We start from the raw sequence: 20,196 nt of genomic DNA on the forward strand, positions 1-20,196 counted from the left end.
AAAGTAGAAGCAAAAAAAATTATTACTAAACATGAACAAAAACAAAAAAAACACAAAGAAAATTGGGTTGCCTCCCAACTAGCACTATCGTTTAACGCCCCTAGCTAGGCATAAAAGCGAAGATAGATCTAAGTAGTGCCATCTTTGGCACTTGATTCATAAGTAGCCCGCATGATAGATTCATAAGGTAATTTGACTTTCTTTCTTGGAAAGTGCTCCATGCCTTTCTTTAATGGAAATTGGAATCTAATATTCCCTTCCTTCATATCAATAATCGCACCAATCGTTCTAAGGAAAGGTCTACCAAGAATAATAGGGCAAGAAAGATTGCAATCTATATCAAGAACGATAAAATCAACGGGCACCAAATTTCTATTTGCAACAATTAGAACATCATTGATCCTTCCCATTGCCTTTTTAATGGTGGAATCCGCAAGGTGCAAATTTAAAGAGCAATCATCAAGATCATGGAAACCTAGAATATCACATAAAGTTTTCGGAATCGTGGAAACACTAGCACCCAAATCACACAAAGCAAAACACTCATGATCTTTAATTCTAATCTTTATAGTAGGTTCCCACTCATCATTAAGTTTTCTAGGTATAGAAACCTCCAAATTAAGTTTTTCATCATAAGATTGCAACAAGACATCAACGATATGTTTGGTAAAAGCTTTATTTTGACTATAATCATGAGGAGAATTAACAACGGATTGCAACAAGGAAATACAACCTTCTAAAGAACAATTATCATAATCAAATTCCTTGAAATCCGAGATAGTGGGTTCAATACTAATTAAATTCATGACCTCTCCAATCCCACTTTTACCAAATTTAGCATCAAGATCTAAATACTCCGAATTCTTGGGACACCTTCTAGGTAAAGTTGATGTCGGATTTCAGGTTCCGGCAGACCCTTAAGGTTCGAACTCTGGGGTGCGCGCGGAGATCACTCCCTCTACCTACTCGCGTCTCGTCGCCTCGCAAAGGATCTAATCTACACGAAGGACAACACAAGGGACACAAGGTTTATACTAGTTTGGGCCACCATTGTGATGTAATACCCTACTCTAGTTTGTGGTGTGGTGGATTGCCTCAGGGGCTGATGATGAACCATACAAAGGAAGAACAGCCTCGCGAGGGGTGTTCTTGTGTGGGTGGTTCTGGCTAAGGTTCAACTGTTCGATCCCCCTCTCTTGAGAGTGGCTAGTCCTATTTATAGAGCAAGGCCCTGGTCCTCTTCCCAAATATTGAGCGGGAAGGGCGCCAACAATTGGCCATTTTGAAGGGGAACATCTAGTACACTTATCCTTACTAAAGTTGGTCCTCGCCTGCCAAAGGCTCTGATGATGACACCGGCTTGGACTCCATGATGACCTCCATCCTGCCGTTCTGCTGGTCTTGGTCTCGTTGCACCGAAATGGTTGCCTTTGCTTGATACCCTTGCCTGCGCTTGCCCCCTTTGCACCAAAGAGGAAACACGGACTCTGCATAGGCCGGAGCCCGCCTGGCTTCAGTCGTCATGGCTTGCGTCATGGGCAACTCGGGAGGTACCCCGCCTTGATCTCTCCGCCTCCTCGTGAGCCAACCTGATGAGGCCGTGCCTGAGGAAGCTTCCTGTCGTCCGCCCTGTGAGGCTTGGCCCCTCGCGAGGGTCTTGAGCATGTGTCGATGAAGATGGGCCGTACTGGGCCACTCCTTGAGCCACGCCGCAGGCCGCAGGCAGGCAAGTCTGGGTACCCCCGTTCCCAGAACGCCGACACTAGCCCCCGGGCCCAAGGCGCACCCAGACTTGGCTTAGCAGAGAAGAGAAGGGGTAAGTGCGAAGTGCCGCAGGCCCCAACAGCCCGCGGCCTTGGGCGCCGCGTGACGGTTGATTGGACGTGGGCGTCCCCGCTTCCCCATGACGCCAGACAGCAACCCCCTCCTGCGCGAGCCCATCTCCGCGCATCGGGCGCCGAGTCTCCACAGCGCCATGCCATCGATCTCCGCCGCCATCCAATGTGTGAGATGAAACACCGCTCCACCATCCCTCCAGCCAGCACTTGCTCCAAGACGATGCCCCTAGAAGGGAAAGCGATAGAACACCATCATCATCCGATCCAGAAGACCCAGATCTGGGGTTTCCCCCTGAGCATCCCGAACCTGATGGCGCAGACTGCCGACGATGCCTCAACCATCGGCATTAGCTCCACCAGACGAGCGTCGCCTACGTCGCCGCAGCCTCCAAGATGAAACTGACCAGAATGCATATGTCGACACCGAACCGCCGCCACTTCCACCGCCGCTTGAGCAGCCCCCGAGCACCGCCTTCAGGAAGGAGCACGCCACCGTGGTGTCGTCGTCGCTTGGAACAGGGGGTCTGAGGTTTTCACCTGAGCTCCTGGGAGGGGTGGAAGGAAGGAGGTCCTCTCCGAAGCCTCCAACGAGGGAAGCAACACCCAAAGGCACTGCCATCGGAGTGGCCGCCACGCCGGCCAAGAGATTCCCCCGGAACCCTTCCAGCCACCGGATCTGCAAGGCCAGCATCCAAGAACGGTGACCGAAGCCACCAAGGGCCGGATCCGCTGCAGATCGGAGTAGATCGGGGTCGAGGACGAACATCACCATGGCCACCAACATCCAGCGAGGATCCGCCGCTGCAGCCGAAGCCCACCACTTCCCCTCCATCCACATGGCCAGGGAAGTGGTCCACCTGTCCACGCCGGCGCCGCCCGCCGCCAAGCTACGCCGCGTGCCACCAGCCATGGCCGCCGCCATGGATCCGAGCCGCAGGCGGGCCGCCAGCCGCGGTGCCCCGCGGGAGAGGAGAGCCGCGCCACGGGAGGAAGGCCAACCCCAGCAGATCGGCTCTGGGGAAACCCCCCCGCGCGCCACCGCGTCGCTCGAAGCAGCCTCGCGCCGTGCACGCGGGCCCCTGCACAGCCGCGTCCAGGGCGCGCCGGAACCCCAGATCGGGTCCAACCCGCGCGCCGCCCACCTCGCGCCTCGCCGCGCCTCCATCTGCCGCTGCCTCGGAGACCAGGACCTGGCGCCCCGCCGCCGCCTTCCTTGGGGCCGGCCCGAGCTTCATCGGGGGCGTCCTCTGGCGGCGGCAGGACGGTTGGGGGGAAGGAAAAGAGGGTGGCGGCGCTAGGGTTTTTTACCCCCGAGTCGCCAGACAAGGCGACGCGAGGGTCGAGGGTCCTGCGAAGCGCTCCTGCCTCTCCTCGGTAGTAAAAAGTAGAAGATAGACCCTTCGCAGAGGGAGGCAGAGGTTGTCATGCTCTTTTTGGTTGGATACACGAAATCTTAATGCAAAAGAACGTCACTTTATATTGCCCCTTGTGATAAAGAACTTTATTATGCAGTCCATCGCTTTTATTTCTTCCATCTCATAAGTTTGTATAAAGTTTATTTTCCTCACACTAATAGATCATACATATTTAGAGAACATTTTTTATTGCTTGCACCAATGACAACTTACTTGAAGGATCTTACTCAATCCATAGGTAGGTATAGTGGACTCTCATGGCGAAACTGGGTTAAGGGTATTTGGATGCACAAGTAGTATCTCTACTTGGTGTGGAATTTTTGGCTAGTATGAGGTGGAAGCAAGCGCCACATGTTAGCAGATCCATGACAATATAACTTCTATTCGGAAATACGCAAAGATAACTCATTATGTTGTCTTTCTTGCCGAACATCGACTTCTTAGCATATAATATTTTAATGAATGCTCACAATCATAAAAGATGTAGTCCAAGATAATATATTTATATGTGAACCTCTCTTTCTTTATTACTTCCTTTTAATTGCAATAATGACCAAAATTATGTTTATCAACCCACAACAAGTTTCAATCCTCATACTTCTTATATGTGAAGTCATCACTCTCCATAAGATTATTATATAATCTTTTATTTCTTTTATTCTTTTCCTTATTTTCCAAGATTAAGGCAAGAAAGCAAAACCCTTACTCAAAACTACTCTTTATTATAACTCTCAAACTCGATTACATAAATAGATCACGAAGCAAAACTAAAGAACTAGATCATCTAAAACTTTTATTTTACTAGATCAAAATATAACCAAATGGATCGGACTAAGGTAAACTATAAAGGTAAAGATGTGATGGTGATACGATACTGGGGCACCTCCCCCAAGCTTGGCAAGAGCCAAGGGGAGTGCACATACCCGAGTACTCAAGTCTCCTTCTTCGGAGGTGGTGGTGTTGATGTTGATGATGTGTCTGTCAGTTTCAATAAGATGCCCTTAAGATTCTGCAGTTCTTGGAGCACATGTTGGAGTACCTTTGCATTCTTCTGAATTTCCTCCAAAAGATGCTTATTTTCGGGCCACCAAGAACTTTTCCCTGCATTGCTTTCACTTGGATGGAATATATCCCAATTGGAGGGTATATGTGTACGAGGGGTGTTCTCCACTCCATAGTTATGAAACATATTATGAAAGTTGTTCCGATGTAACCGGTGTAAGGGTCTCCTAGGGGGAAGTCCTTCTTGTATACCTTAGCCTTCATGGTTGCTTATAGTCCCTACTTCTTGATGGGGATTTGGAACAGCGGAGATGCCAGCCAAAGTGCCTCCCTCCAAAGCCGGAGGGTGGACTTCAAGTGAATCCCCTTATTCTTCCTCCATCGCGACTTCCTCGGCCTCCGCCCTCCTGAGTTCCATCTGCATCAACCAAGCATCATCGTAAAAATTGTTGGAGGAGGAGGAAGACATGATGCATGGCCTTGAAAACTCTGCCAGAAAACAACTCAAAAATAAAACAGGGGATATTGCCATGATACGGTGGTTAAAACATTTGGGAGATTATATAATGAACTTTTACCAACCAAAAGAAGTATTCTGCAAGAAAACGGAGTTCGGAGGGCACACGAGGTGGCCACAAGCCTAGGAGGCGCGCCCAGGGGGTAGGGCGCGCCCCCATGGCTTGTCGCCTCCTCGTGCGCTATTCAGACTACTTCTTATTTTTCTAATTTTTTAAATATTCCAAAACGGAGTAAAATTGCCTGTAGAAGACTTTTGGAGTCGGTTTACTTACCGTATCACATACCTACTCCTTTTCAGGGTTCTAGCGTGTTCTGGTAGGTTTCCTTTATGTACTCCTCCGGTGTTATGGTAGTAATAATATTGGTTTCAACATTTATGAGAGTACCTGAGATATAATGTTTGATTCTTTGCATGTTTACCACCTTTGGATTATTGCCTTCAACATTGTTGATCTTGATGGCACCGTAATGATAGTTTTCTCAATAGTGTAATGCCCTTCCCATTTAGAGAGTTTCCTGCAAAATCCTTAAATGAGGGTTGTATAGCATCACCTACATTGAATTCTCGCTTTTGTATCCTTTTGCCATGCCATCTTTTAACTTTTTATTTAAACAATTTGGCATTTTCATAGGCTTGGGTTCTCCATTCATCGAGTGAGCTAATGTCGAACAACCTCTTTTCACCGGCAAGGTTGAAATCATAATTAAGTTCTTTAATTGCCCAATAAGCTTTATGTTCTAGTTCCAGAGGTAAGTGACATGTTTTTCCATAAACCATTTTATATGGAGACATACCCATAGGGTTTTTATAAGCAGTTCTATAAGCCCACGGTGCATCATCAAATTTCTTAGATCAATTCTTCCTGGATCCATTAACAGTCTTTTGCAGGATCAATTTTTTCCCTATTACTCAATTCTACTTGACCACTAGACTTAGGGTGATATGGAGATGCAATCTATGGTTAACGTCATACTTAGCAAGCAATTTATGGAAAGTATCGTGAATAAAGTGTGAACCACCATCAGCCATTAAATATCTAGGGACTCCAAACCTCGGGAAAATAACTTCTTTAAGCATCTTAATGGAAGTGTTGTGATCAGCATTACTAGTTGAAATAGCTTCTACCCACTTAGTAACGTAATCGACAACAACCAAAATATGAGTATACCCATTGGAGGAAGGAAAAGGTCCCATATAATCAAAATTCCACACATCAAATGGTTCAATAACAAGTGAATAATTCATAGGCGTTTCCTGACGTCTACTAATGTCACCAATCCTTTGACATTCATCGCAAGACAAGAAAAACTTACGAGCATCCTTAAAAAGAGTAGGCCAATAAAAACCAGATTGTAATACCTTGTGTGAAGTTCTATCACTAGCATGGTGTCCTCCATAGGCCTTAGAGTGACACTTGCCTAGGACATGTTCCTGTTCTTGCTCAGGTATACAACATCTAATAACACCATCTAGTCCTTCTTTATAAAGGTGTGGGTCATCCCAGAAGTAATGTCTTAAATCATGTAAAAACTTTTTATTTTGTTGGTATGTAAAACTAGGTGGTATAAATTTAGCAAGAAAATATAATTAGCATAGTCTGCATACCATGGAGTACTACGAGAAGCATTTATGACAGCTAATTGTTCATCAGGAAAACTATCATCAATAGGTAGTGGGTCACCAAGAATATTTTCTAACCTAGACAAGTTGTCTGCTACGGGATTCTCAGCTCCTTTTCTATCAATAATATGTAAATCAAATTCTTGTAGCAAGAGAACCCACCTAATGAGTCTAGGTTTAGCATCTTTCTTTTCCATAAGATATTTAATAGCAACATGATCAATGTGAACAGTTTTTAGAATGAACAATATAAGATCTGAACTTGTCACAAGCAAATACAACTGCTAAAAATTCTTTCTCAGTAGTAGCATAGTTTCTTTAAGCATTGTCCAGAGTTTTACTAGCATAATGGATAACATTTTATTTCTTATCAGCTCTTTGTCCCATAACAAGACCAACAACATAATCACTAGCATTACACATAATTTCAAAGGGTAGGTTCCAATCAGGTGGTTGAACAATAGGTGCAGAGATTAAGACTTTCTTAAGTATTTCAAATGCTTCTACACAATCTTCATAAAAAACAAATGGAACATCTTTTTGCAAGAGATTAGTAAGAGGCCTAGAAATTTTGGAGAAGTCTTTAATACATCTCCTACAGAAACCAGCATGACCAAGGAAACTTCTTATACCTTTGATATGTTTGGAACACGTCATTTTTTCAATAGCGTCAACTTTAGCTTTATCAACTTCAATACCTCTTTTGAAGATTTTATGCCCCAAGACAATACCTTCATTAACCATAAAGTGGCACTTCTTCCAATTCAAGACAAGATTAGTTTCTTCACATCTTTGCAAAACTCGATCAAGGTTGTTTAAGCAATCACCAAAAGAAGTTCCGTAGATGGAGAAATCATCCATAAAAATCTCAACAATCTTTGGACGGATAATAGTCATAAAACATGCAAAAATTATAGATACGTTGGAGTCGTTTCGGAGATACATGTTTTCTGCACCAATGATAAGTTCGGTAACGTAAATAAAACTTCACATGTGCCCTTTTCATAAGTTCAGACTTTTGGTTGCGCTGGCTAGTGCATGAAGGTTAATATGGCATTGGAGCCTAAGGTCTTGAGTTCAAGTCCTGGCTTTCGCAATTTATCCAAAAATTGATGTTGCCCCCTCTGTGTCGGCGTATATGCCTCTTGAGCCATACCTGTGAGTCTAGTCACGCATTCACTTCCGCGTCACATGTGAGAGGGGGTCTTGAAGTGTATATATGGATTGCCTATCCCTTTTCATCAGTTTGCATTTTTTATTGTGTTGGCTAGTGCATGAAGCTTGAGAATATCATCCACCCTCTAGGCTTGGAGTTTGTAAACAATAGATATGTGTTACCAATCTCTCTTTTTTGATCATATGAATTGCACCATGATTGTGATCTTGGGCATTGATTATGTGTTGAATTATATGATGTATCTCTGGTTATGAGTTTCTTTATGGATTAAATCTTGTTCATGTTATATTGAAGATTGGGAATTTACGAGATCATACGGTGTATGTCTATTATAATCTATGGAGACGACTGAAGGGACATTGAGGTGACTATGGATTTAGATTGATAAAGATCATATGTGCTTTCAAGGATTTGGATGTATTTTGAATTTTGTATAAGAGTTTTTTATAAGGTTTTGTGCTACTTAATATATGGCATTTGATATTTTCATAGAAAAAGTTAGTTTTTTTGCGGGATAAGAAAAAGTTAGTTAATAGGTACATTGTCTTTTACTCAAAGAAAAAAATTGATGCAATAAGTGAGGTGCATTGTACCAGTAAGTTTGGTAACAAGGTAGTATGTTGGTGACAATTTCTTAAATCGAATACTTGTTGTCACAAGTAGGAGTACAATATTTAAAGTAGAGTTTGCTCTTTCTTTTTTTATAATCGGGCCTACGAAATATGACCTCCGCATAAGGAACATTCCTCGTGGTATGTCAACTGGGAATAAACGAAGTATGCAAAAAACGGTTGCTGCTGCTGACGGGCTTCCAAATCGATGGGCATTACTCTATTGCTCCTGGTGATTAGTCAATGTGTGATTCCTTAGACATGGGGGGCACCGGTTATGGTGTGGTGATGCTGGCGCTCAGGTCAAACGCGGGCTGTTGCCATCGACCTGTTCAACCTTGCCGACTCTGGATCTCATCTATGCCCATCTCGCCACGGACAAATTATGACACATAGGACCCCTCGTCAGCCGGCCAATTCAAAGAAGAGCAGCGCTCAACCTCTTGTGATCCGGATTCATTACTTCGCAGAACTGAGCAATCACATTTTAATACCGATAGGAAGAGCAACTGGGCAAACACATGGTTACATGTAAACCTGGGAATGGTTATTCAAAAACCGGATGAAATGGTTCGGTTTTTACTTTGGATTTGATTAGTTCAGGTTTTATTGGGCCGAGCCTTTTTTAGTTTGGTTTTGGTTTGGGTATGTGGAGAAACTAGTTTGGGTATAGTTGGTTATGGGTTTAAATAGTTTGGTTATGAGCGGCTATAAACTATGGGTTTAAACCAGTTTCTGGGCATTGGTTATGTGCAATAACAAACGACGCACCAACAATGAGTAGTTTTGATCCGCGTGCACGCTGCAATGCACTTTGTAATTCTGTGTTTTGGGGAAACACCACATGCAAATCAGACATGTCTGCTTGTGCTTTGGCTAAGGAATTGGGTTTAATACACTTATTAGTGAGCTTTTCGGTCGTGGCCATTGCCTTTTGCCTCTTGCTGTCTGCCGACTGTATCTCAAGGATAACTTTGTTCCCAAACTGTTGTAGATGCACTTATGTTTGTTCTATCTCATTTACTTCTTAACATGTCAATTTGTGTAATCAGATGTACATTGAGTCAAACCCATAGTTATGTATTGGGTTTAAATCCATGGTTATGTATTGGGTTTAAATTGGTTTGGGTAGAAAAAATAATGGTTTTAGTTTTGGTTGGGCTGAAAATGATATTAAACGGTTATGGTTCAAGTATGGTTTTGAGAATACGTATACGAGTATGGTTCAAATATGGTTTAAGTATGAAAAGATTTACTTACATGCGATGCGTGAATGATAAAACAGACAGAGCTCTTTCTTTTCTAAGAACATGGTGGAGAGCTTGAAAAAATACTGAAAATAAGGGAAAAGTCCTGCTCCGAGAAAGTCGGCGGCCCGCGCCGTGGGGCCCAGGGCCGGTGGGGGGCCTGCCACGAGATGTGAGATGTGAGATGTTGCTGATTAGACTTCCAACCTCCCCTAGTTTATGTGTCACTCGGCATCATGTCCGCAGCTGTGGGTTTGGCTCCGTTTCTTTCATTTTCGACGTATATTTGGTTCCGTTTCATCGCTGTCTGCGGACGTACGACGTCGTGGTCGATCCGGGCGGAGGTGGGAAGCGTGGGGGTTCGTATTGTGTACTCCTCCACTTGCGTTGTGCGCACCTCTTCTCGACCTAAACTCGAGCAGCAGTACTACCCGGTACTAGTACCTAACACAAGTGGAGTTACCGTATATGCCATACACCTACGCCACAAAGCAAGCAACTCGTATAAAAAAAAGGCCGAGATGGATCAGTAGATGGCCTTTTACAGCCACCGGTGGTGGTTCGGGCTCGAACATCACTCTCATCACCGCCCTCTCTCTCTTCTCTGTGCCGTGCGTGTGGATGTGGGTGGCATCACACACAGTGTCCTCATAGGTTCGGTTGGCTCGCCCCGGACGGCAGCAACTGGAGCCGCTGAATTACTCTACTCTAGCCTCTAGGATTGGATTAGATCAGATTGAGGGGAACAATAATACAGACAGTTAGGCTTGGCTAAACAAATGGCCACCGACCAGGCGCCCGAATAATGAAATAAAATGGTGCCCAGAGAATTGAATGAAAGGGATGCAACGACGGAGCAGGTAGGGCCGCACCAGGGCAACCGGCGAGGTCGTACCTGCGCTGATCGCCTTTACTCGGTGCTTCTTTGCCCTATGCCCCGTCGGCCGATGAGGCGATGACCATGACCTTGTCCTAGTACAATACCCTGGACAACGACGACCATGACTTCCTTAGTCCTGAAGCAATGACGACGACGACGATGGCGAGAGGCAAGGGCTCGATTTCCAAGGGCGATTTGAGTGCATCGCTAGCCAGCCGATCCGACCCGATCCGGCCCGGCGTTGTTAAATGCACGGCCGTAGGCACTCGAGTCCTGGCGTGGTCCGCCTCAAATGCAGCGGCAGCGCGGCCGAAGACGAGGAGAGGTCTGACTGACCGACCGACAGGGTTGCATGGTGACTGACCCGTCAGTGGACATGCAGATGCAGGCGTGCGTGCCAGGGGCAGGTGCAGCCGCGGAAGGAAGGAGGAGACACGAAGCAAAGCGATCCTTCCGACCTGGACGTGGTGTCAGGATCAGGATCTACCGAGATCGTGCCTACAGACAGGCAGACGCTGCCCCTTGCCAGAGCACGGGCAGGCGCGCCACGCGCGGCAGCGTGCGACGCTCGCTCCCTCGGGAACAGGCGAGCAGCAGCGGCGACGGTGAACCAGCCAGCGGCGGACCATCCCGGCCCTGCTGCCGCGGCAGCGTGCGCCCGGCCGGTCCAGCCCGAGCCCGTGCCAAAGTGCCAACTCGCGAGCGTGGGGTTGTCCGCGAGCAATCCGCGGTTTGGCCGCACACGATTGGCGGCACATGGAGACTTTAGGCAGCGGACGTGTCATCGACTAGGAGACACACAGCACCCGCACTGATGCACCGCGGATAAAATACCTTCCCTCCCTACAGACACCGTCACGTCGTCTCCTGTTCCTTTATCTGTCTACTGGAGAACCAGATAAGGACAGCGATGCCACAGAGGCACAGGCCAAAACTCGTTGTACACACATAGATAGATGGATCCTCGATTTTTCTGGCTCCGGACTGCGACGTTCTAATAGTATTAACCTTACAAACATGGCACGCCTGGGACTGTACCTTCCAGAGTATATAGACTGGAAGGAGCTCTCCACCTGGAGCTGGAGCCACGCACGCTTCCGCATCTCCAACTGTTTGTACTAGTCGGTGGTCCCGCGACAGAGATCTGGGCACCGTCGCCTCGCCGCTCTCAGGGGCAGCCGGGCCAATCTAGCGAGAGAATACCGGGATCTCCCGTGTTCCCATGTGCGAACACTTTCGGCACTTTCACCTGCAGCAGCAGTAGTAAATTTGCTGGCCCGGGTTAGCGACAGATAATAAGAGCATAAATGCTTCGACCGGACACGGCATACGGCCGGGGGGAAAGAGCTGTCAGGCGAGACGATGAGTGTGTGCTGAGGAAGAGACTGATGGTAGCGTACCAGGGAAAGTGGTGGAAACCGGGGTTGAATTCTGGCTCTGGAGAATCCGTCCACGCCAAACAAGCACTCGTAGCCACTAACGTAGCGGTGCTCACTGTTCGATATGTCCAACAGAAAAGAGAGACAAAGCATCACGACGTGAGATTCTCATTAACCAATCCCATGTAAAAAGGGGGATACGTTTTTTTTTTCTTCTTTGGGTGATTTGTTGCCTCTTCTCGCATATTCGAAGTGCACCCCATGAGTTTCCAAGGACCACTTAGCAGTCGTTCATGCGATTCTTGGTTTCCATTTCGAACAAGAGAGGATGACAAAAAAAAACGAGCAGATTGAAGATACAAACTACTTGTACTCACTTCAGTAGATAGGTGAAATTTCTGTTCTGATATTCTTCAATGGAAATGTCCTCTTCCTTCGAGTATCTGACATTGAGCAAAATGGGCGTCCACGTCTAAGCGCAAGAATTCAGATGTAAAACAACGGAAGCTCGCTAACGGTGTAAGCAAAGTTAACAAAAATCAGAACAAAGGACAGTATCAACCTTTGTGCAATGTGAAAATAGAACTAATGTTAATCAACTGATGGGTTAATGATTCTACATTGTTCTCCGGTGGCACTTGGTCCTACAGAGAGGACGCTGGGACAGAAACACTAACAATTCTTGTGTTATGTGCAGGGATATAGGATTAGGTAACACTCAAATAGACATAGAGTATTATTCAAGTAGCAAGTGAGTTATTTAAGTAGGAAAGAGACAAGATTAGAGTTAGAGACCAGATTGGTATCGTTTAAGTTACTATTTAAAGGTATGTAACTTCTTGTCTGTGTACGGCACTTTATGTGCCACATAGTTAGAACATGGTTGTAAACTCTTCTCGATAGAAGAACATGATTATAACTGGAGTCCAGCTAGGATCCAGCCAGATGCCAAGAATGTACATAAAGGACTACTGGAACAAAGCATCAGAGCATACAAGGTAATATAGCACGTGATGTACTCCCTCTGTAAACTAATATAAGAGCGTTTAGATTACTAAAATAGTGATCTAAACACTCTTATATTAGTTTACGGAGGGAGTAGTATATATGGTGGCATTCATAAGTATACTTTTGCTAAAAGAAGTGAAAGAGTAGTTGGTAAAAGAGAAACATTTTTATGTCGACCAGGGAATAGCAAAGAGATATCATGATTCAACATTTCACAATAAATTTTGTGCTTCTGTAGGTAGTAACGTACCTCCAAGGGTATTCATTTTCGCAGAAACGAGAAACCCCACTCATCGCGGTTAAGACATCAATGTGGACCATTTTTTCCTTCATAGAAGAATCTGGCAGAAGAGGAACGCAAAGTTGAATAGAAACTGGTGTCAATGAAGGTCACCAATTGTCAAAGCACCAATGCTAAAATAGTAGCATACAATATTAGATAGCTGCTCATTTTGTCATTTGGTACTTCTGATTCAGAGTAAAGTACAGGTAACCTATGTTTGTAGTTTCTGCATATATAACAGAATGATGATGGAACATATATTAAAAAGAATTTGGTAGAGCTCACCTGCTTCATGTAGAGCCTTCAGAGCATGGCCACCAGGATAATTGCTGTAGGAGGCCATGAAACTCACAGCAGAGTATCCAAGACTAAAAGATTTATATGTTAGTTTTTAGTAATATATACTATGTTACTTCAAATATCAACATGTTACAATCATTAGTCTACCTGACAAGAAAGGCACCAAGCATGAGAACATAAAGGAAATTCCAACCACTTTTCTTTCTGTTATTATATCTGAAAAAAAATGAAAAAATGCATAAAATGTCCACAAAAACGCAAAACCAAGAATATAAGACGGAACAACATAATATGGAAGGTGACAAAAGGCAGGTATACAAAGGAAGCCATTGTTGCTATCATGCATTTGTCACACTGTTAAAATGGTACGAAGTAGATAACGTAGGTCATGCTCACAATCTGTTTGCGGCCAGAGAAGCAGACACATTAAGCATGGGAACTGCGGCAATTATGAAACGAAGCTCCTGGAATATAAATAGAGGATATTATATGCAAGATTAGCTTAATGTTCTACAGACATAAAAATAAAAGTAGTATCCAGACATTAAGAATAACCTTATGTGGAAGTTTCGAATAGAGTACAACAAATAAGGTGACTGGAAGCACGTATGGCACTATCCTCCTATCAAGAAGAGCACCAACCTGATATTAAAAAGGAAGGCCTGATAAGATAACTTGCCTGTTTGTGAGCATCACTAAATAACCAACAATGCCTTAACTACTCACTCAAAACGTACATCACAATAAAACCATTAGCTGATTCAAAACATGGTAATATCTTACACATAAAGTTCATGTAGAAGTGGCATGTTAATTAACATTTTAGAGGCAACACATTAACTAACTATGACTATGTTGATCTAATTGTAATTTAATTGTTATACATACTACAAACATGATGAAATGGACACAAAATAAACCAGTGGATCACATGTATTTGTTATAGCCAAGCTATCTTACCAAGCAAAGAGGATAGGCTACAAGCATGGAGCGCGGAAGTGCTGAGGTGAAGTACCAATGGATCGAATGTGTCTGAATAATATAATAGTTATGGAGAACAGAGGTAGGTCCTTCACGAATCACAACTGTCATTTGGATATTACAGAGGTCCTCCTATACGAATCAAGAAACAAGAAGAGGATAACTCTTGAAATCCAACAAATATGTATATGCTTCCTCCTCTTATGCACATGCATACATAGGTAAAATGGAAGGTTCTGTGCATATCAAAAGTTTCCACAAAGTTAATGAAAAAGGACAACAAGCTTGTATAACTGGGAGGGAAAGAAAGAAATTTCTGGTTCATAAGACAAAGGATGGTACGTTCCAAAGTGCACTGCTGAGTATTAGAGAATTTTTTTGCATAGAGGCCTCAACATGTATTTTTTTATCAAAAGAGAAATAAACTGCAATTTCACACACAAAAAAAGCATAAAGGATACACCCCATTCTGAACTTCGGTTCAGAACTGAATTAAACCAGAAAACTTCAAATTCTGGCCACAGGATTCTCTGCCACATTATCGAGTCAACCAGTACCGTGAAACCTGAAAGAGATTCCCCAAAGCGAATCAAGGTTTCATACACAACATTCACGTGAAAATTAGTTTCAAAACGCACGGCAGTATAGAGAAACATACCAATGCATAAAAGAGCAGTGCTTATGCAACACTTTATGGCTTCCATTAGAGAAAAAGATCTGCTCTGTCATGGCATTGTCAAATTTAAATCTTAGTGTACCTCAGTCTGCAGCTCTGACTTCACACAAATAATTATTACAACAATAGTATGTACATTATCCAAATGCAAATAAGTAAATAAGAACATGATTATGAAAGGTTATTATAGCTTTCAAAGAGTATCATTTCATAATAGTCTAGTGCGCCACACCTTCAACCTCACATGTTATCACCCTTGACACAAGTTTAACTAATTCACTACAGAAACACAAAGTTGATGTAACAAAAAGATCAACTGAACTGAACCTTGCAGCAATATGTCTGCATGAGAAAAGCTACTTGGAACTCAAGTCAAACAAGCAACCAAGTAATACGTAAAAATTGGTACTGCACTAAACTAGTATAATAGAGAGAAATACAATTGGCATGCAAGTGTTCAAAGAAAATAGAGTCTGATAAGCTATACACTCACCAGCAAAAGTGCAACCCCTATTGTACCAAGAAGTAGAATCATATCACATCTAAAAACAACGGCTGCAACAATCTGCAAGCAAAACGGAAAATTACACACAGTTTGATAGAAATGCAACATATGCTGCTGCGAAGTGAGTAAGAAGAAATATTTTTATTGAGTAAAATTTTACTGAACCCAGAGTAAGAACTAAAAATTATATCATAATGTCCAGAACTCCACATTTGCCGTACTTAATATTTTCATGCACATTATGTAAATTTCGAGACGTAGTTGTATATGATTAATTGGTAATTGACATTTTCTTCCTGTAATCTGTAAATAAATGTTAAAACAGCACATAGATAACAACGAATGAAGCTAAGGTGATGGCACCAAAGAAGGCATACCAGTGCCTGTAATGTGCGTAGATAATTTCCCTTGAACCAGAACGAGTATGCCAAGTTAACTGCATGACAGAAAGCACATGAGTTATGAATACTACAATCTCTTAAGTAGATTAATGGTATTGCGATATTAGAAAGCAGCAACGGTAATTTGCCCACCTAAAGCCAATGCTAATATATTTGGAAGAGGCCGAGTTGAGTAAAATAAAACGTGAAACTGGATAGCAGTTAGTACCACAAAGAATGCTTCAACATGGCGACCAAACTTTCTTTTGACCTGCTTGTCAAAAACGATTCAAGCAAATCATGATTTTGCCAAGGACAGGGGCAACAGCGCATGCTCATTATTATACAAGAGAAATCCAATGAAGAGTTATTCAAGATGGACATAGAACAGTTGAGGAAAAGCAATACAGGCCAAACAGACATCGTGGATACAGTGATTCATGACGATAAGTAGCACTTCAAAGTTTCTGAAGAAGTCTCGGATGGCAACTAAGTTCTGTTTTGCATGGTTAGAAGAAACTTAGCCTGTGGAATTTGAGCTGGTTCATAAGTACAGTTTGAAAATATATCTGCTCAAACCAAGCAAGAAAAGGTAGGATTTCAATCAAGACCAGCATACATATGCTCGCTGTACAAAAAGAGAACCATTCACTTCAGGTATTCTTCCACTAAAAGCGAGTCTTTTAATTTGGACCATGGTATTAAGGATCTACTGCAATGACAAATCCAAATTTGACAAGTGTGTATATGGGGCCTGCCATTTAGCCGGCAGCTTAAGTCTCGCCATGCTTACGGAATAGAGCTAAATCCAATGCTAGCTGCAGAATACTGGGACTAAGAATATCTTGCCCACTATGTCACGGCTTAATAAGGAGTTAAAAGGTAAGTTTGGGAAGAAAAGTTTAATTACGGAAGGACAAAATGAATTAGATCGATTCAATCTTTAATTGTGTGAAGGGGAGCCTTGGCGCAGTGGTAAAGCTGCTGCCTTGTGACCATGAGGTCATGGGTTCAAGTCCTGGAAACAGCCTCTTACAGAAATGTAGGGAAAGGCTGCGTACTATAGACCCAAAGTGGTCGGACCCTTCCCTGGACCCTGCGCAAGCGGGAGCTACATGCACCAGGTTGCCCTTTTTTTTTCAATCTTTAATTGTAACCACTTTGGTTGCTCGATTATAACTGTAACCACTTTATAGTTTAAACAGCCAAAGAACCAGGATTCTCTTCCCCATTCAAATCACATTATCATCTCCGTGCTTTCTCGCAACACCATAAGCAAGAATCATTTTCCAATTTTGGTTCCTTACCCATGAGTTGGCTTGAACATCGACCAAAAAAACTCAAATTGACAACATTCAGTGGGACAGAAGGAAAAATGAAAAGAGAACATACCTCAACTCGGAAAAGTCTCAAAGTCGTCAGGATAGCATAGCCCAATACTAATCGGACTAAAAAGCAAACAGAAAAAACATCAATCTGTCAAATCTATGTTAACCAGGAAGTCATAACCAAACAACATAATCTTGAATCATGTTTTAAGCTCATGATAAATTGATAATCACCTGCTAGAAGACTATAAATCTTTGGAACATGGAATACACGCATTATGAGAACCGCAGGCGACGAGAGAATAGCTATTATCAATGCTCCTGAAAAACAGACAGCAGATCATATTAATGTCTCGTGCTTCTTTGTTGACACAAGCATGCACGGTAAATCGTGTTTACTAGTTTACTTCTATCTAGGTTTGATCAATTACTTCTCTGTTCTCACGTGCTAGGCTTGAACCAGGCATCAGTTGGTTGTTTATAAGAATACTGCATCATGCTGTGCAAATCAAGGATTTCATGGCCGCTTGATTATTACCTATAAATGTCCGAGGAACAACGCCAGGAAACTCTAAATGGTCATCCTGCAGCAAATTGGAGAAAAAAAATATTACATAAATCGACAAACAAACATCTAAATGTAATTAACTAACAACATCATTGAGAAAAGAGAAACTGGAGGGAAATTAGCAGCTAAAGTTACCTTCTCGATGTGATGATTGTGGTACAGAATATCATGCATGGCCTAGAGAATAAATGACTCAAACGTTAGCTGAAGCAGTTGGAACTACTGACAGTACGAGTGCAAGCATAAGAAATACAGTTAATTAAAACTTAACAAATTGAAGGGGAGAAATCCAAGACTTGACTAATACCAAAATTGATATTCAAAGGGAAGCTCGTTCGATTTCACTGTATGATGAAAATTACTGAATAAAACATATTCTTTTTTTCCCTAGAATACAGAGTGTGTGTATCATGCATTAATAGGGAGAAAAAGGGCGAAGACAGCCCGTCCACGAATTACAAGGTTTTACAACGCGCTAGCGGTCCCACATACATCCACAAGATACTACTCTAGGTACCGCTCACATCGGTGTGCCTGGCCACTGCCGCGAAGAATCGATCGTAGTTGCCTCTAAATAATCCAGCCATTCTCCATGCTCTTCCCTCCGCCTCTATCTTCCGTAATACTACTATTGCCGACGGAGCAGCCCCATCTAAGACAACGGCGTTCCTATGCTTCAACAGCGTCCAGAAGACAAGCAATAACAGGTTCTGAACAGCAAAATGCTTGCAAATGAACTACCACGCCTAAGGGGAAAGTTGTGATGTAAATCCGTAGGCATTCCTACATGATGGCACCCAAATTATCATGAGGAAACACCCTTCCCATCATGTAAATTGCACATGTGACACTACAAGCTGGGCAGTTTGAACTATTCAAGCAGGGAGGAAGCCCAAACACGAACCTGCACATTGAAGCTCTCCTCCACCTTGGTGTAAGGCACCATGACGGCGTAGAACGCAGCGATCGATCCGAGCATCAGGTCCCACCCTGCAAGCGAGCTCCCGACGCATCAGATCCCCAAAGTCCTCCACAGCAGCAGAACCCTAAGTTCTAGTAGAAGCTTCGCGAGCCAGAAATCAAGCAAGGGACGGAGAGCGCCGAAGCGAAGCGACTCACCGTACTCCCTCAGTAGCCTCGCCGCCGGCGTAGGGGCGGGCGGCGGTGGAGCCATCTCGGTGGCCGGCGAGTTGGGTTCGTACCTTTGGTGTTCCGGTCGAGTCAAACCGCTTCGCCGGTCCGGGGCCTTGGGTTAATCTTTTTCTTAGAGTGGTTTCGGGCTAACTAGTGGCCGTGGCTATCCCTATTGCAGCCCAGTAAATGCGAACGGCCCAGCAATGTCTTGACACTGGGCTGATATCATCTATTCTTAATAGCTACAACCCAGTATCTATTTTTTCTAGCCATGCAAGCTTGTCACATAAGCAATTCATATGTGCAAATCATAAATTATTATTTTCTGCATTACTCTATGCATGTAGCGCTGCCACATCATCAATTCATATATGTTATTCACAAGTTATTTGTTTGATTAGATTTTATATCGATAGTATATGCTACCACCCATCCTAGCCATGCAAGCTTGTCACATAAGCAAGCCATACATACAAATTACTCCCTTCGTTCCTAAATATTTGTCTTTCTAGATGTTTCAACAAATGACTACATACGGAGCAAAATAAGTGAATCTATACTCTAAAATATGTCTACATACATCCGTATGTGATAGTTCACTTGAAATGTCTAGAAAGACAAATATTTAGGAACGGAGGGAGTATAAATTAATTTTTTCCCGCATTACTCTATGCATGTTGCGCTGCCACATCATCAATTCAGGCGTGTAAGTTATAAGTTATTTGTTTGGTTACATTTTATATTAATATTATATGTGTAGGGCGACTGCAACATATATATGTATGTCATCTTTCACATTTTTGTTAGAAATGGTATTATTTTATTTGGATTTCATTTTTATCCTTTTACATACTTCATATTTTCATCCTTTTTAAGCTTTCATTTGCTTTTCATTAGTTTTAGATTTTTTAAGCAACTATGTATGTATTTTTTAATAAGATTTTCGCAGCAACGCGTGGGGCACCATCTAGCATGTACAAAGAGCTTCCTATTCAATGAGAACAACTAAATTGAGGGTTGTGACTAAAAAAAACTAAGGGTTTTGCTAAAAAAATAGAACTAACTGAGATATCCTTGCGGGGGGGCCCCAAGTGTCACTTTTGGTGTGAGAGATAGAAGCTCCCTGGAGATTTTGTTTCTCCATATTTCTGTACGCATTTTCAGGTTTTAGATTGGGTTTTTTCGGTTTCTTTGGCTTTTTGTTTTTTCGGGTTTTCCTTAGGTTTTGGACAAGAAAGCGTGGAAAAATGCACTGTTGTTCCTTTCGAAAAGGAAAAAGAATTGTTTTTTTCTCTTGTGAGAGACATAGATTAGCTTCTCCCGGAAGGCGCGGATCTCTAGGAA

General features: G+C 43.2%; 1 protein-coding gene across 2 annotated transcripts; it reads right to left on the bottom strand.

Moving 5' to 3' along the window:
* Positions 1–11,122: 11,122 nt before the first annotated feature.
* LOC119365096 (dol-P-Man:Man(7)GlcNAc(2)-PP-Dol alpha-1,6-mannosyltransferase-like) lies at positions 11,123–18,949 on the bottom strand. 2 transcript variants are annotated; one of them, XM_037630696.1, is made up of 20 exons: positions 18,838–18,949; positions 18,623–18,708; positions 17,854–17,895; positions 17,689–17,734; positions 17,385–17,471; positions 17,215–17,270; positions 15,976–16,093; positions 15,820–15,878; positions 15,431–15,502; positions 14,920–14,983; positions 14,723–14,826; positions 14,241–14,312; positions 13,836–13,922; positions 13,677–13,744; positions 13,428–13,496; positions 13,266–13,348; positions 12,948–13,038; positions 12,067–12,132; positions 11,711–11,804; positions 11,123–11,559 (listed from the first exon to the last, which is right to left on the bottom strand). In XM_037630696.1, exons 1-20 carry the CDS (start codon positions 18,890–18,892, stop codon positions 11,479–11,481), a joined length of 1,500 nt encoding a protein of 499 aa, XP_037486593.1. In that variant the 5' UTR covers positions 18,893–18,949; the 3' UTR covers positions 11,123–11,478. The 2 variants fall into 2 exon arrangements, 1 of the variants encoding a protein (XP_037486593.1); XR_005175313.1 differs by having other exon boundaries at positions 11,513–11,559; positions 12,067–12,161; positions 18,838–18,892.
* Between the last annotated feature and the right edge of the window lie 1,247 nt (positions 18,950–20,196).

Source organism: Triticum dicoccoides, chromosome 2B (assembly GCF_002162155.2).
Source record: "Triticum dicoccoides isolate Atlit2015 ecotype Zavitan chromosome 2B, WEW_v2.0, whole genome shotgun sequence".
Classification (NCBI taxonomy): domain Eukaryota; kingdom Viridiplantae; phylum Streptophyta; class Magnoliopsida; order Poales; family Poaceae; genus Triticum; species Triticum dicoccoides.

Excerpts from the sequence above, each read along its gene's own strand:
- LOC119365096 (XM_037630696.1), bottom strand. The coding sequence starts at position 18,892 with ATGGCTCCACCGCCGCCCGCCCCTACGCCGGCGGCGAGGCTACTGAGG. Across the intron at positions 15,879-15,975 it reads TATATTAGCATTGGCTTTAG|TTAACTTGGCATACTCGTTC; the intron begins GTGGGCAAATTA and ends TCTGTCATGCAG. Across the intron at positions 14,827-14,919 it reads CACTGCTCTTTTATGCATTG|GTTTCACGGTACTGGTTGAC; the intron begins GTATGTTTCTCT and ends AATCTCTTTCAG.